The sequence below is a fragment of the Xyrauchen texanus genome, chromosome 50 (assembly GCF_025860055.1).
Source record: "Xyrauchen texanus isolate HMW12.3.18 chromosome 50, RBS_HiC_50CHRs, whole genome shotgun sequence".
Taxonomy (NCBI): Eukaryota; Metazoa; Chordata; class Actinopteri; order Cypriniformes; family Catostomidae; genus Xyrauchen; species Xyrauchen texanus.
Genome location: NC_068325.1, coordinates 17,215,465 through 17,233,818, shown reverse-complemented (window position 1 = coordinate 17,233,818; position 18,354 = coordinate 17,215,465). Strand labels below are relative to the sequence as shown.

Here is an 18,354-nt window from a genome sequence, read left to right as displayed (position 1 = left end):
GATTATCAGGCAGCAATCAAATTAGAGCATGCAAAAATAAAGGGCAAAAGAAATGTGAGGGAATCTGGGGAAAAACAGAAAAGGTAGAAATTTGTATTTATTTTTTCAGAACAAAACATACTGTATGCATGCAAAAGGTCATCTACACCCTGTGAAATGAGATATAATCACAGCCTGCCACCTGAAAAATAATATATGAGTATAAACACTGTATTTACAAGTATTTTCACATTGCACCTCATAATCAGTGTATTGTTTGTGTGGAATCGCATAGAAACAGATGTGTCCCTAGAACCTAAGGGGCAGTTCAGACCAAACTCGTTGTGCGCTAAACAAAGAAAGATGCAGCGCTAATAATAGAACAGAACTCAAGTATTTTGAGACATGTTTTTAAAAGCTTAAGTTCTTTTAACTTGACATGGCATCTAAAAAATGCAGCACTCCTGCATTGAATTATTCAAAAATACATTAGAAATACAATTCACACAAAACAACCTTTTCTATGAACATGTTTTCAATTAATAATTTGTTATTTTTATATTTTTACTAGGGCTTAAAATAATAAATGTCATATGGTGTTATTGTACAGAGTGTAATTAAAAGCTGAAATTCTTGAAAAAAGTAATGGTTGCATGAATAGTGCAGGAGAATCTTTTATTTATAATTTAATTATTATTTCTTAAGAATAAGCAGTGAATCAATTTTATAAAAAAAAAGATTGATATTTGAAAAACTTTTGTCCACCAAATCAAAGTCATGTGGTGTTACCAACAATTGTAGTCATTTTGTTGGCATGTGACAAATTGTGTCATTTGACATCTGTTATGTGTCGTTGAACAGTTTTATGAAAAGGCACTTTTTGTTCAAGTCATTAGGTGTAACCCTGACAAAACTTGAAACAAATACACACATTTTCACCTAGAAGAAATGTGTTTGAATTTTTTTTTTTTTTTTGTATTAATGATTACGTTAAGTAAAGGTTTTTAATACCTTTTACTTGATGGTTACACCACGACATTTTTAAATGTCATGAAGTAAATTTTTTGTAGATGATGCTATAGGCCTAAATGTTTTCAAAATTTGTGAAACTAACATGGACTTAAATATTACATTTTCTACAAAGATTTCTCTTTTTTATCATCTCGGACAACTTTATTCATCAGTGACCCAAATAGTGAAACATATTTCAATTGTCAAAAACCTCTATCTAGCACATGTTAACTTGTTAAATTGTTAGAAAAACAATTAAAAACAGTGCAGATTGATGTTAAAAACCTGTTTTGGTGTGAACGCCCCTAAAGGTGTCAAATTCTACTTTTTTTTTTAAAGTCCACTTATAATGGTTACTTACACCAAAAACAAAGGTTAGAACCTTTAAAAAGAGTCATAACTGAATCAAGTCATGTAGTTTTAAATTTACAAATGCTTTCTGAGACTGTAAATTTGCTCTACAGCGTTCTCAATACTGCAGAGGAATATACTATATTAAAGGAATAATCAAGGTTACGCGTTAAGCTCAATTGACAGCATTTGAGGCATAATGTTGATTACCACATAAAATTATTTCGACTAGTTTTCTTTAAAAAAAAAAAAAAAAAAGGTTACAGTCAGGCACTTACAATGGAAGTGAATTGGGCCAATTTCGGGAGACTTTATAGGCAGAAATGTAAAGCTGGCAACGAAGTTGTAAAATTGGCTATATCTTTAAACAAAAAATGTTAGTAAGCGATTTATCACACTTAATCTTAACGCACATATTGTTTCTGTATTGTAGCTATACTTTTGAAAAGGTGAGTATTTTAATGTTTATGGATTGGCCCCATTCACTTCCATTGTAACTTACAATGGAAGTGAATGGGGCCAAACCATAAACATTAAAATACTCACCTTTTCAAAAGTGCCTTTTTTTTTGGGAAAGAAAAAGAGGGGCATGTCAACATGTATTTATGTGGTAATCAACATTATGCCACAAATACTGTCGATTGAGCCAAACTTGTATTGAATTCCTTTTAGTCTCCTCATACTTTAACAATGATTTATGAGGCACTCTCAACTTCAGTTAAAGCGATTCTTCCTTGTTCCGGATGTTTCCACCTCCTTCACACCGAAACACTCATACACAGATGATGGCTCCCCATACAGCAATGAAACATAAGTCAATGACTTTATGTACCCAACAGGGAGATGTGATATGTCTGACATTCTCATAATTGTATCTCGTCTTGCTAAGATTCTCCCCCGGCTCTAGTTGCTCTTTTCTTTCCATCTTTCCTCAACAAGCATGAAGGAGAGAGGGGATTACCACTCCATTCTCTTGGAACTCTGAAGTCCCTTTTCATTCCAAACATGGCTGTGTTTGTATGTGTGGCAGGAAACGAGGTCGGTCGGTCCCTTTGATGGATTCAGTCATTGGCCTGTGGTGGCCGCAGAGAGAAGATTATATGAGAAAAAGAGACAGAGAACTAAAGTGAAGGGGAAAAACAAATTCCTGACCTTGCAATTCTCTCTTGTCATATCCATTTTTTCTTTATGGCAATGTGAGTGAGAGGTGGGTTACTTAGCTGCTGATTCATGACAGATTTATCCTAGAAGTGAGCTAAATCTGACAAAACCTTCATTTGGCGACATTCTAGGGTGTACTTGATTGGAAAACAGATTCATAAAGAAAGCATTAATTGAGACTAAATTGCAGCAGTCTGATTGCACTGTGAATTCGGCAACAGTAGGTTGAAAGTTTTGCTGCTAAATTCGGTTTGTGCTTACCGAAATTAAACCACTGGCCCCAGTGGCCAAAGCTGGAAGTGTTGTTGAACGATTAGGCACAGACGAGCCCCAGTTTCCATGTAAAATGTCCACAGAGTGGCACCAAAAGCAAGTTGTGTTTTTAGTTGTAAATAACGTAAAATAGTCAACAGGAATGCGTAGTTTATGAACTCTACCCCAAACCCCAACAGTAAACCTAACCATCAGTGGAGTAAAAATGTTAATTAAGATGCAACCTCCGAATCACACTCACCGTTATTTATTTGAATGTGATTACTTCCTGGTTTCAGTGGGACTAGAACCCGTGTCTTGGAGGTTGCTGGCGCAATGCGGTATCAGTAGCACTAGATGTAAATGTGTTTTATGTTTGATTTGATTTCAGAGTACATGAACTTTCGGAAGCACTGTCGATTTTCTGTGTGATCAGGTTGTCATGGTTTGGATTAGTCTGCAGTTTATAATTTCTTTATATGAAAACAATATAAGTCTATGGTATGTTCTTATTTCGATTTGATTAAGCTTTTCTGTTTTGTATGTGTGTACATTTCATACAATAAATTCCTTCTAAAAACCTTTTACAGTGAATCTTTACCATGACAGAATGTCATTTTAAGTGTAAACTGATACAGTTGTACTAGAAAGATCTCCAATCAAGTTGTTTGCATGCCTTAAAGAGCCCCACACATTTTATATCATTTTATAGAAACTACCAAATTACAGTTATAATGTAATCCTCTAATGGCTCACATTAGAATGTCATTATAATATAAGATGAACATTTTATGCAGAGCCAGGAGGGAGCAAGAGTGTTAATATTGTTGCCTGGGAAACGTGTATTTTAATGATACAAAAATTTAAAAGACACATACATTTAAGGCCTATTCACACCAAGTGTACTATACACTCATTTTTGCACACACACACACTTGTTTATTTTTAGTCTGACACTCTAAGTTTACTTGCGAAGTTATAATCGAGCTACAGCTGGTTTTTGCATAGTCGAGATATGGTCTTTATCTGTTTGTCAAAGTATACATGACACAATGCTTACTTTTATGGTAGGACGATAAATTAAGCAGGTTATATTAAGGATTGGGACATGGCCAAAAATGTTATCCCAAATTGTTTTCATACCGTTTATCGATATTTATCACATTATGCATTTTAGACCATTAATAGAGAAGAAAATACAGTTCACATGTTTGTTAGACCTCATGAATGAATGTAAACTTAACTTATTATTGTGTGACCTCTTTTCGATCTTCAGCTGATGCTTGTCTCCAATGAAAGACTTCCTTGTGATGCCCGCACTCTAGCTCGGTAGGTGGTGGTAATGCACCATGAGCTGGATTGCTAACTGACAATTAACATCACAAGAAAAGAAACATCTTCTTGCCTGTGACAGTGCTATAGATCATGAAATTTTTTTAACCATATAGTACATAAATAAATATCAATGGTGTTGATGTCAGAGTTGTGGTTGTTTTCAGTCGATAGCTGTATTGCATTGTCAGTGCTGTCTTGTTCTGTACACAAGATATCATATTCGCCGGATAGCTAGCTAGCAGCTACCGAGCCACATTACTGGTTTTCATGACAGCAGGACTATGTAGCCACTAGCTAGCTAATACTCCCTAAAACCAGTGTTGAGTGTAATGCATTACTAAGTTATTAATTACTGTAATTACATTACATTTTTGTTGAAAATGTAAAGTAAGGGATTACTCTTAATTTTTCAGTAATTTAATTACAGTTACTTCTGAAGTAATTGTGTTAAATACTGTATAGACTATAGAACAATTCTATATAAAACCATAGTGAATTTAAAATGTACATTTTATGTCTTAAGATAAAAATGTATATTTTCTTATTAAATGCAGCCCCCTTAAATTCTTTGGCCCATTCATGAATAATTTATTTGATTTTGGTAAATGCAATTAAAGTAATGCAATTACTTTTCAGACAGAGTAATTAGTACAGTTATCTAATTACACTGTAGAAGATGTAATTAGTAGTAATTAATAAATTTTTCAGAGTAACTTGCCCAACACTGCCTATAACAGGCTAATTTCATGACTGATTCAGTTAGCTTATTGTGCGTATAATTGTGCATAACTCTGAACAGCTTGCGTTTTTAGCAAAACGTACCGGATCCAATCATCTAGATGCAGAACATAGGCTAAATATTGAAAATTACTCAAAAGTTTGTCATCGATATCGGAAATGTATTTTTTCAGATAAATATCAGTATTGTTTTATTGCCAAGTTAAATGCACATTGCACGTCACCTAGGTCTTTTGAAGCAGCACACAACGGTGAAGCCAATTATGGTCTGATTAATGTCTATGCATGCTGGACGAAGCCGAGATACAATCGGGTTATCTACGTCTGTTTGTCCGACTCGGCAAAAATCGAACTGCTATGATTTCAGTCTGTCTAAAGCATTTACATTTTAAGTAGACAAATTATTGTTTTAGACCGATTGAAACCGAACATTAAAGTGCATATAAACGTAATGACTGTGTCCTTACAAAAAACAGCAATGGATAAAGGCTATCTCTTCCATGTAAATGAGCCCATCTGCAATCACGACAACAACAGGACATTATGTTGATTGCATGGTTTCTATTTAGCTGTATCAAGCTGGTTAGCTCCGTCCACTGTGAAATGTCTTTGGTCCAAAATCCCATGGCACATAAATGTAACATTAAATATTGCCTGTGATTGCGTGATCAGTATGGACAAATTGCTTTTCACTGGAAACTTTTCGTGATTCTCGATTGAATTTTTTGGCATCTGTCCAATAAAAAAAATTGACAGAGCCTTTAATAAACCGATCATTGCAGTTTAATATTTTAGTTTGTAGAAATTATTAGTTTGGTTTAGTAGGTACCATTTTTCTCTTGTAAATACTAATTCTAGGCTTTCATATAATCAATATTTGTCATTAGGAGCATTCAAAACACACTTAAACATGCTTAAACCAGCCTAAGGTGGTTAGAAGGTCTCAAGGCCTGGCCAAACTGGTTATTCTGGTCTGTTTTTATGGTTTTCGAGGGATTTTGGGCACTTTTTAGGCAGTTTAAAGACTTTTTTTTTTTTCCAGCATGAAGTGCAGTTTTATGGGTTTTCATGGATACTAAACTAATATCATGTTTCTCTCTCTGTCTCACGCTTTCTCACCCAGGCTCTGTTGAAAATGGATTGTCAGGGTTTGGTGGCACGGCTCATTATGGACTTTGTGTTGCTGACGACGGCAGTGGAGGTGGCCCCTCGCTGGAGGGAGCTTGCCGAAAAACTCGCCCATGTATCCAAGCAACAAATGGAGGCTTATGAAGCTCCACACAGGGACAAAACTGGGGTGGTGGACAGTGAGGTGAGGACGCACTTTTACAAAACATCCCTTTCAATATATATATATATATATATATATATATATATGAAATAAGCTAGGCTAAAGTCGGTTAATCTCTTCTTATCACAAAAACATGAAGGTTGTGATTTTCATTTTGGAGATGTAATGTGAGGAATATCCCTAAAATTCCTAAAATTCTAATTACATCTGAATGAAAATTCATTGAAATATACTTTGTTGTACCCAAGAGAAATTTGATGCTCAAGTAATTTTAGTAGGTAGTTTAATAAGTGGTTTGTCTTTGATTTGATTTGCTCACGTCACTTACATCAGCGAGGATTCAGGCTGTCACTCTTACAATTCGACTTTAACCATTTAATGTTAAAATTACTAAATAGTAACATGTTTGTTTACATTTGAATTATTTGACTGTTAGAGTTTGCACAAACAGTTATTTCAATCACTTCGAAAAGATATAGCAATGCGAGTCAGAACAGTCTGAAGGTATGTGCCAAATTTGGTTGATGTAACTTGAAAGCTCTAGGAGGAGTTACAATTGATCATTTTGGTCTTGGTTTTGGGATTTTGAAAAAATTAAAACCTAAACAAAGTATTTAGAATAAAAGTATGTTGTCTTTGTCAAGCCAACATAATAACTTACTGTTCAACAGGTTTTATTTATTTGCCAAAGCTAGTTTTTACTTGCATTTGGTGCTTTTGTACAAATTTTAGACTATGTTACCCCTCAATCATTTTTGACTATTTGTCAGACTTGTAACTTGTTAATGATCCCCTTAACCATAGTTTATCTCATTGTTTCAGGCTATGTGGAAACCAGCCTATGACTTCCTGTTGACGTGGGCCGCTCAGATCGGGGACAGTTACCGTGACGTCATCCACGAACTTCACATGGGTCTGGACCGAATGAAGAACCCCCTCACCAAACGCTGGAAACACCTTACAGGCACTCTTATCCTTGTCAATTGCCTCGATATGCTTAGAAGCTCCGCATTCAGTCCTGCCCCTCAGGATGACTTTGCCATCTAGCCCCACCCCCTTAGAACTGTGACTCCACCCCTTAGCCCACTTTCTGTATTCAACATCACCTCAAAAGACTTTGCTGAACTTTGATTTCAAAAGATATACTCTTTTCTAAGGGTACGTTGACACGACAACTATGTACTGAAAACGGAAAAGTTTTTCTTTTGCGTTTTTGAATAGTTTCGTGTATAGACGTCAACGTTGTCATAACAATCCCCGTACACATGGATTCGCAAAAATAACTAAAAACACTGTATTACGCATGCCAAGCCAGTAGTTGGCGATGTCACTTAAAGAAACACTACGTGCCTGCGCACATAAGCATTCTTCCACATAGCGCTGTATACAAACAATGAAGATGGCAAAAGCATCGAGCAGTTTGGTCTGGACTGGAGAAGCATCAATAAACTAAAAATTTTGAGCAGCACAAACACAGTCCTGTAGTCCGCCAATGTAGTTTTGAATGTCTCGCACGTTGTTTTAAGTACTCGCGCATGCCTATAGACTGAACACATAATACGCGTGCGCATGACATCATCGTTTTCAAAATTTCACTTTTTTGTATGTTTACACGGAGACGATAAATGCATCTTTTTCAAAAACTTGCACTTTGAAACCCATTTACAAAAGTTTGCTTTTTCAGGCCCCAAAACGCTGTTGTCGTTTAAACAAACAGCCAAAACGCATAAAAAGTTTTCCATTTTTAGTTGAAAACGTTGTCGTGTAAACGGCCCCTAAGTTACTTCCAGCTGTGAGTTGATCTCAGTTCAATAGCCGCGAGGACTTCCTGCACCCGCGCACGTCCATATAAGGACATATGCTAAGACAAGCAATCCAAAACACAGTGTTTTTTTTAATTCCTTAAAAGCATTTTTATCAGTCTTGTTCTTTGTGATATCTATATTTTTTATATCGGATGGCTTAATGGAAATTTTTTCAAGAATAATTTTTTCAGAAAAGATTATGACTTTGTTCATCACTAAAGATTGTGTATTTTGTCAAGTCACATTTACCCATTCTTGTCGTTGTCATCCTGTCCGACCATCCTGAATTTTGTTGCCAAACGATAAACACAAGCCTTCCACATCTATGTTTTTTTTATTCAACTGATATTTTGCTTTCGTAGAGTGTCAGATTTAATTGGTTTAATTAACACAGATTTGTCTTAGAAACACCACAAACTGGTTTTGGGGCATGATTATCTGTTTGGCCAATGACAGGAGTGTTCAGGAAACCTGTTTAAAAGCAGTCTTTTATGTCTTTAACATATATACAACTTTTTTTGGTGTCACTAGTGGCACATAAATTACACTTCAAAACGTTAGCAAATATTGCGAAGTTTGCATTACCATATACTTTAGGTGTTAAATTGCAGTGTTTTGTTTGATGAGTTTTAAGTTGTGCGTCATTTTAATTCAGTGTTATTGTTAAATATACGAGAAATGAATGCAGTCAGATAAATAAATATACCATAATGTGATTTTATTTATAATTACAAAGATTTGTCGATGGTTTTGTGTGCGTGTGTGTGTGTTTGTTCTACATTTATATTTTTTGTACTTCAACTGATATACAATTTTTCGATTTTATGTTCTTGTAAAGATTTTTCTTTGTCTATTTGTTTAGAATATTAATCATATATTTTTCTTCTTGAGTACATTTAAAGTCCTGTACATGTCATGGATTCTTTTGTGCTGTTTTTAACAGCATTAACATGTAGGGAAAAAAGGAATGTATATATTATATATATATATTCTGTGATTTAGAGTTATGTCTGATGGATGACCTGTTTTGGTGTTAGATCTTCGAGATGTGTGACTGTAACTGTTCGAAAAGTCTGCATAGCCATAATTCGCACACTGTCTTAGTTGCCGCCAAATGTTTAGAAAGAAAATGAGTTAAACGTGCTGTCCCATGTTGTTCCCATGGTTTCAATAAAGCAGCTGTAAATGTATAGAATTTAGTTGCATTGGAATTTATGCCTGTATGTTTTAAGAGATTACAAGTTATTATGACAACTTAAAGAATTTTCATTTTTGGGTGAACTATTCCTTTCCGTTTTCATGCATTTAAAGAGTTATCTGTGCACCAGTTATCCATGCAACAGACTTTATTTTACTTCAATCTGACCTCCGCAGGCAGCTTTTTACATCCCTAAGCACTTCAATAGAGCTGACTGTGAAAAATCAATTTATGCTATATTTAAATTGCTTAATTAATTACAAGCTTGCAGAAAGAATTCAAGCGGGTTCTATAAAATCAAGCCATTTTATTACGTTTTATTGTCAAGGAAGAAAAGCACAATTGCTAAAATCAATTAAGACATAAAAGCAATAGATAACTGGGAGATGCATCAAATTCACTGCAGCAAATGCTGGAACCTGTGATAAATAATCAAACTGACAGGCAATTAGGAGTTGTGACTCAAAAATCATTGTTAAAAAGATTGTAAAACACAGTACCGTATATTTGCTAGCATCATTGAAGCAAGTATTTACGTCCTTTCACAGGTGTAGAGATGAGTGCAGGTGGCTCTGATGTGTTTGGCTGATTGTTTGCGATGTCTGCAGTGCACATATTGTTATGACTAGAAACATAGAAAATTGACAAATACGGTACTGTGCAACAGTTTTAGGCACTTGTGAAAAATGCTGCATAGTGAGGATGTCTTCTGTTGCAGGGCTCCCTGTTCATCTATTCTAATCTTTTCTATTTGCAAAAGTAATATTTGGGAGTCTAACATTTATATTTCCTATTGACACACTAAAGCTGAAGATATTAATAACCATCTTAAGGCAAATGCTTTTGTGAAACATGTGCCTAAAACCTTTGCACAGTACTATCCTGAGCTCTACTATCAATTTTCTTTCATCTTGGTCTAACATTATATGAGATTAACCAGCAACATGTTACTAAAGGGAATAAGACATTTATTTTGCTTAATAAACCAAAATACAGGCGAATCTCACAAAACCTGTCAAGAATATGACCGGGTCATTTTTCACTACAAAATCGAAAAGAAAGCCACTTAAAAAAGAAAAGAAAGTGTTGGCAAAGACAGTTCGAAAGAATGTAAGAAAGAAAAATTTGAAAGTTTAAAAGAAATTTTGAAAGTTTGAAAACTAGAAAGTGGTTTGAAAAAAGTTCAACAGAATGTTAGAAAGCTTCAAAGAAAGTTTGAAAGAGTTCTAAATGTTTTAAAGTTAAAAAAGAAAGTTTAGCAGAAAGAGAGTTCAAAAGAACATTAGAAAAAAAAGATATTTTGCCAAATATATATATTTTTTTGCATTGATATTAATTTCATCACAATTAAGTATGTTTAAACACCAAATTCACATTACCATAACGCCAAAGAATCTCATTATCATTACTGTAACGTGAAGAAAATATTTTTAATGATATTTATTGTGTGATTAATACCACATTGTGCTTAATTGTCAGGAAAATTTTACAAACAAATTAATAAATAATCTTAATAGCCCTAAAAGTGGCTTTATTTATGCAAAAATTGTATTTCTTATTTTGAGGAATCTGACCTGTGTGTTTTCTAAGATTCCAGCGTACAATTAATTGCTAACCTTCAATGAGAAAGGATGATGTGATACTTTAATGTATAAATGAACTGAGTGAATTGAAGGTGTCTTATATTGAAATAAAAGGCAAAAGTTTAAAAAAATGTTTGATCTTCTTTTCATGTTGGTGGCTTCAAAGAGCCAGAGAATATATGGAGTAAAACTTAAGACTTGATGCCGTGCGAGATGAATTTTTAAAGCACTTCAACATTTATCTGTTTATTACACGCCCTTTCATTTCTGATAGTCCATAGATCATGACTGCATTTCAAACACAGATGCAGCATAAGAGTGAGATCATTTGCATTGACATTATTTTTTTAAATGCATATTTTCTCCCTAAATTCTCATTACCATTACATTATCTGAACGAATGTATTGTTTTTTAGTTATTTTATCATTCACATTATTTTTATTAGATTCTTTATACATTTTTGTACTGTAAAAATGATGGTAAAACAATTATTTAAATCAGTATAATTTAAACGCAGTACAACAAATACTATCATGATGTATAAATACTTTACCATTTGAATATCTTTTTTTTTATTTTTTTTTTTACATAACATATTCTTTGTATTGCAGTAATTACATTTTATGTAATGGACATAAAATAAGCCTCCTTTTCTGTAAGCAAAATATAATATCTTATTTCTTTCTTTGGGTTTTGAGGTGAAATTTTCATGACAAGTTTTATGAGGTTAAACCAAAAGCAAACAGAAACTCCCCTCTCTAAAACTGAACAAACACCTGAAAATTATTTTCTTTCACCTTTATTTGAATAAAACAAAAGTACCATCACCATTGTAACACAAGATCTTTGAGCTATTCCTGCCATGCCACTCCCCTCTTTCAATCCCACTAATAAATAATTCTGATGACATAATTGTCTGTCACTGGCATACATTGCAAAATGAGCTTAATTAAACGTTTGCCAATGCATTATGCATCACAATGGGCAGCTGACACTGAGGATCAACGTATCCATGGAAATGAGGCAAAGCCACACAGCAGTGATAAAGAGGAACATTCCAGGTGGTTGCCAGGATACGGATGAATACTTAAGGCTGATTGGCTAATCAGGTCAGTGTGATTTTTTGAAAAGTGCCTTATCTGAAAGTAAATATCCATTATTTACTTTGTCTGAAAGTAAACAATATATGGGTGGATGGATAGAAAAGACAGATAGATAGATAGATAGATAGATAGATAGATAGATAGATAGATAGATAGATAGATAGATAGATAGATAGATAGATAGATAGATAGATAGATAGAAAAGACAGTGGATGGATGGATGGATGGATGGATAGAAAAGACAGTGGATGGATGGATGGATAGAAAAGACAGTGGATGGATGGATAGATGGATGGAAAAGACAGTGGATGGATGGATAGATAGAATGTAAGTTGCTAACAAGTCTCAACATAAGGACTACAACTTCCACAAGGATGTGAGTTTGCGAACTTGAAGTCTCTTCAAGTAATGTTACCTCATAAACCAAAAAGTGCTAATATAAAATCCAGAGGAAACCCTAATTCACAGTAGCGCTGACGATAATGACAATGAGGCTGTGAAGGAGAGACTTAGTTGTCTGTACAGTTGTTTAAAACAGTTTGGATCATTCTGCTGACAAAAGATTAAAATAAAAAGTTACATTTCCAAGAAATTTTAGTAGAATAAAAATACTCTAAGTGGTCTAAGAGCTTTTCATTCACGTCAAAAATTAAAACATGGTGCTACTGTTAATAAGATCTATAGCGAGATGGATGGATGGACGGACGGACGGACGGACGGACAAACGGACAGACAGACAGACAGACAGACAGATAGACAGATAGATAGATAGATAAATGAAAGAGGTATTTTGTGTAGAATAAAACGTTAAAGTCTCTTCAAGTAATGTTACCTCATAAACCGCAAAGTGCTAATCTAAAATCCCTGAGGGAACCCAAATTCACAGTAGCGCCATCTTTATTATTTTAATATATTTTTGATGATAATGACAATGAGTCTGTGAGGGAGAGATGGATTTTTCCGCTGACAAAACAATAAAAGAAAACATTTACGCCTACAAAGAAATTTCAGTAGGCAAAAAAAGAAAACCTCCAAGGAAATGTGAGTTGTGGAAAATTTCATCTAGCTTTTCATTTGTGTCAAAAATCAAACATGACGCTACTATAACAAACTAAGATCTATAACGTATGTCTCAACAGCTTTATTCTGTCACACTCTGTCTAGCTGTTTTAAAACACAAAAAACACGTCCAGTGTAAATGGCCCTTTAGTGCCAAATAAATATTGCAGTTAAACACCAGAAACGGCTTCCTGAGGGAGCAGCTAATGTGAGCTGTATCTGTCTCCACATTCATATTCCTGTTTAGAGGCTTAATCCCTGAAGATGAATGACGCTGTGAGGGGGAAAGAAACAGCATTGGAATGGAAAGTTAAAATGATAACGAGAGACTGCAAGAGTGTATTGCTCAGCTTGCTCTTGCACTTCAAGTAAGCCCTTTAATTAACATCTCTCCATCCTGCGGAGTGCTGCAGATGGGTAACAGTTAGAAGAATAAATCAATATCTCTCTCTTCTCCTAGGAATTGTCTAACCTCAGCTAAAGATGCAAATGTTGAAGACAACCAAACTGGTCAATTAAGTAGAAGTTTTTATATTATAGACAGCATTCACAACACATTAAACATATGTAATGTGATGAATATTTACAAGTAAAACATGTTTTTTTTTTATACATATTTCATGTTAATATAATGGTTTTTTGGGGACATGTACCATATTAGACACATACCACAATATTTTTTATTTCTTGAAAAAAATATATATATATATATATTATTTGAATAAATCTTGAGAAGAGCATACCATGGATTCAACTGTGTCAGCACTCATTCCCAAATTAACATGTATAACATCAGCATGGACACCTACATTAGATGAACAATCCCTTTAAACGAATCTTGTCATTGTATTCAAGTAACTTCTGGTTATATGAATGAAATTAAAAAGCTTTGTGGTTTGAATTTCATTCACACTGAAAAGTACTCAGTCACTTACGAAGAAATTCTGACTATTACTTTGAACATTAGGATAACTGTAGATCTTCGGCTCTGTGGAGGTTGAAAGATTTTTTTTTGAAAATCCATGAAGGGATGAAGGTGTTGGATGGAAGTCTTTTGATCTGTTTTATTAAAGGGCTTAATGAAATCTTCAAAGGAGGATAGGAACACCACAGTCCTAATAAAGTACCTGATGAGGTCTTCCGATGTTGTAGCCCATTCGTCTCAAGGTTCGACCTGCTATGCATTCTGAGATGCTATTCTGCTCACTATAATAGTACAGAGGGGTTATCTGAGTTACCATAGCCTTTCTGTCAGCTCAAACCAGTTTGGCCATTCTCTGTTGACCTGTCTCAGTAAAAAGCTGTTTCTGTCCACAGAACTGCCGCTCACTGGATGTTTTTTGTATTTGGCACCATTCTAAGTAAACTCTAGAGACTGTTGTGCGTGAAAATCCCAGGAGATCAGCAGTTACAGAAATACTCAAACCAGCCGATCTTGCACCAACAATCATGCCACGATTTTCCCCATTCTGATCATTGATGTGAACGGTAACTGAAACTCCTGTCCCGTATTTGCATGATTTTATGCACTGCACTGATGCCACGTAACTGGCTGATTAGATAATCGCATGAATAAGTAGGTGTACAGGTGTTGATAATAAAGTGCTCAGTGAGTGTATTTTTTACAAGATTTGCCAAAGCTTGCAATGTTTATTGCTTTCAACATTTAAAATAAATTATACATTTTGGATAAGATTATACGGCATTTATGAACATGGCAATCGCACTCAGATCTCGGTAGTCTCGGTCTGACTGCAAACAAACTCTCGTTCGCTTATGGTGAGAATGGTCCATTGGGCCGATTGCAATCAACCAAAGAATATCCCTATATCCCTTGAGCACACCTGACTATAAAACATCTAGAGTTCTGGCAAACCAGCTACTCATTATTTTCCCATGCAAATGAGCTTGTGATTCACTGCAAACGTTTTCGCAAAGCTCATTTGTATTTGAAAACGATCATTGGCGAATTTTTGGCAAGTTTGCAGCATGAACTCTCAATTTTTGTTAGGGTGGATCTGCAGAGAAAAAATCTGTAGGTCAGCACATCACTGTAATTCATAATCAAAACATGAATATAGCTTTTGCCGACTATATTAAATATAATTCCACATTTAAAACATGAGTTTAATTATTCCTGAGGTAAATTTAGTATGGTCACTTCTATTTTCGATAGCAGAAAACAGACACAGGTAGGATGGTATTAGCAACTTTTTGACAGCTTTATGTGACTTAATTTTTTCGGGTGTTTGTGTGGGTGTTTGTATGGGTGATTGTGTGTGCATGTGTGAGAGAGAGAGAGAGAGAGAGAGAGCACTGTTGGTCCAACATAAATTTTGCCTAGGGCCTCTTAATGTCTAGAACCGGCCCTGTTGAGCTCTCTCGTGTCCGCAGTTTGTCACAAGGACAATCCTTTAGGCCACTCGCATATCAGCTGATTAAAGATGTATTCCATGCGGAATCTTTCCCGATGGGGATTTTGGCTAATGTATCTTGCCTTTATCTGTCATGGATGCTGAAGGGAGAGGCACAGTTTAGTTTCTTGCGCTTTAGGGGTTGCAGTTTGCGACTCTGCATGAGAGTGTGTGTATTGTACATGAAGAGATGTCACACAAAAGTTTGAAGCCTGTGTAATTGTGTATCTTGTGAGCATGCCAAACAGAGACTATAATATCATTTTTTTATGTCTTTGATCACACTCAAAAAAGGTTTTTGCTGCTTGTTCAATTTACTTAAAATGAACTAAAGCAACATAATTCTAGAACATTATGACACAACTTGATTTCATTGCATTCTATCCATTTAAATTTGTAAAGCAGAAGTTTACTTTATCCATTTGAGTTGGGACTACATTCATTATTTTTGTGGTGTTTAATGTAGCATTGATGAAACTGGGCAGCGAATTTCAATTTCCCAGCATACTCTGCATGGGACTTGATAGGGAGCATGTTTTTTATGTGTTTTTGTGCGAGATGAATATAAAGGGGATACATGTTAGTGTTTAATGTTTTCACTTCGTTGAGCAATTGCTGTGCTAACTGTAGCATAGATACTAAACTACACTCTGTAGTGCTTACAACCAGCTTGTATTTAGCATGCTAACATTCACTCTTACTACTTAGTACATAAAGAAATCAAAGAGATCTGTTAGAGTTACATTGACGCGTATCGTTTGGTTTTACTCAATCCAGCTAGGTTCTTTCTACACAAGTGTTTGCGTTAAGATTTTTAAATGCATGAAGTGCAAAAGTGTATGAAGACTCTAGTAATCTCACATGCATCTTTCAGAAGAGATCTCAACAATGTCTGAAACAATGCTCAGGTTTGGCAAGATACAAACGTCTTCAATTAAAGACTTCAAGATTTCAATATGAACTCAAAAATGTCTTTCCAATTTAAACAATCCATAAACGTTAAAATACTAATTCTTTCAAAACTATACCAACAATACATAAATCCCCGATCCAATTCTTTATTTTCTTGTATACTGTACAATCCTTTTCTTTGTTTCCAAATTAATATCTTTCTTTTTCACACTCATGCACTATTTCCTTTTACTCTTTCTTTCACTTATCCTCTCTGTGACACTCTCTCTCTCTCTCTCTCTCTCTCTCTCTATCTGCACTCACTCAGGTGTAACACAGTCCGCCTGTTATTTGAGAAGCTCCGTTAAGCAAGAAACTCATGTTTTTCACAGAAGATGCAAGTGCACGCTACAGATGCCGGCTACCCCTCACTGCTCTAAAACTCATTATTTTGGCTTTGAAACAGATGGAATCATGTTTGTTTGTGACATGCAGAAAAATCTAAAGTGCTTCATACGTGACTCAGCATAGAACTGTATTGGACAACACAGAACTGCAGTCTGGTGTGGTGTCTTGGGACTCGGCATGCTAATGGTATCCGTTTCATTTCATTAATTGGCTGCATGCACAGAGCTCATTGTCTTGGCACCCATGTCTAAGACTGAACAAGAGTTGGGTTTAAATGAAATATTTGCGTAATTAGAGATGCCAAATTGTAACGAATCAGCCAAAAAATTTCGTCTTAACTAGAATGAGACATTATCAATAATTGCTTATTTTTCCAACGATGCAGCACAAATCCGTGGCTACCAAGTTTAAAGTTCTCTTACGAGAGGTTCTCTCATATTGCGTAAGCTAGCTTATGCTACGGGAAAGATTCATCTTTTCTGAGATATTGAAGCCAAAAAATTATCCTTAATTTTGTATCATTTGTCAACGCAGTGCAGCAACTGCAGACCTTGAGCCGGGCTAGCTAGCGAGCTCATTGGTTGCTCTCGCGGCAACTGCTGCAGCCTATAGACGAACTTGCGTGAACTCGCGCCCAATGAGAGGCGCCAGCGCTCACTGTCCCAAAGCCCGCCAGAATGGGCGTGGCTAGGGTGCATATAAGCGCAGTTCGTAGGCTGGAACCCTGATTTTCATCTCTTCAGCGAAGCTCTTCGCATCTCTGAAACTGCAAGAAGCCGCGTCGCCGTTCGAGGGGCATCAAGCAAGCTTGGACAGCGCTCGAAGAAGCCGGCCGCCGCCACCTTCAGCCATCCTGCGAGCTACACCATCCGGCGACGTATCCTTTTTAAAGCAAACTAGTTCCTCAGTGAACTTCACAAAAGCATGAGCGTCTTTTTAAAGATGCCTCGCACCTGCGGTTCATGCCGCACCCCTCTCAGCGCCGGAGACCGCCACATCATCTGCGCTCTCTGCCTGGGACTGGGGCATGCAGAGCTCGCCCGCTGACGGCGGATGCGACCTCTGCGAGGAGCTTCGATGTCGACCCTCGCGGGATCGACTCGAGCGCTCAGGACCGAGCCGCCGCGCGCCTTCTGTTCGCCGCGCCGGAAGAAGCGCCCGCTCCCAAAGGCTGCGGAACCGGGTTTAGAAGCGACTGTCTCGCCGGAGCCTCTCCCTCGAGCATCGCGTTCACCCTCCCTGCCCCCGGGGCCGCGCAGTTGCCGCCCGAGCAGCCGCACTGCTGCCACCTCGAGAGCGAGGCGGAGGGCAAGGACTGCTGTTCCATCATGGCTTCGGACAGCAGGAGTGGTCACAAGCCTCCTCATCGGCCCAGGAATCCAGCAGGACCCGCGCCGGGTCGAAGGGGAACTGATACGCCTCCTCACACAGGCCGTCGACCGCCTCGGGCTCGAGTGGTCACCGCCCCTGAGCAGGCTCCCAACAGACTCGGCGGCTGCTTTCTTCAAAGCCGTCACCGCGGTGCCCGCGGCCTGGCCGCTCCCTTCCTGCCGGAACTCCACGCCGAGCTCTCTAAATCGTGGAGCAGCGCCTCTCTCGGCCAGGATTCGATCCCACGTCTCCACCTCTCTCGCTTCAGTGGGCGGCGCGCCGAGAAGGGCTACTCTTCCATCCCCCAGTCGAGGATTCGGTAGCAGCACACCTTTGCCCGCCCTCCGCGAGATGGCGGTCTAAGCCAGTGCTCCCGTCTAAGGCCTGCAGAACTACTTCCGCC

General features: G+C 36.9%; 1 protein-coding gene across 1 annotated transcript in view; it reads left to right on the top strand.

The window, feature by feature from the left end:
* sh3bp4a (SH3-domain binding protein 4a) overlaps nucleotides 1-10,811 on the top strand; it is a 55,513-nt gene extending 44,702 nt beyond the window's left edge. The window contains exons 4-5 of the mRNA XM_052123808.1: nucleotides 5,951-6,139; nucleotides 6,941-10,811. Of these exons, the coding sequence (XP_051979768.1) occupies nucleotides 5,951-6,139; nucleotides 6,941-7,165 (414 nt within the window). The 3' untranslated portion in view covers nucleotides 7,166-10,811. The remainder of the gene's footprint in view (nucleotides 1-5,950; nucleotides 6,140-6,940) is intronic.
* Nucleotides 10,812-18,354: the final 7,543 nt, after the last annotated feature.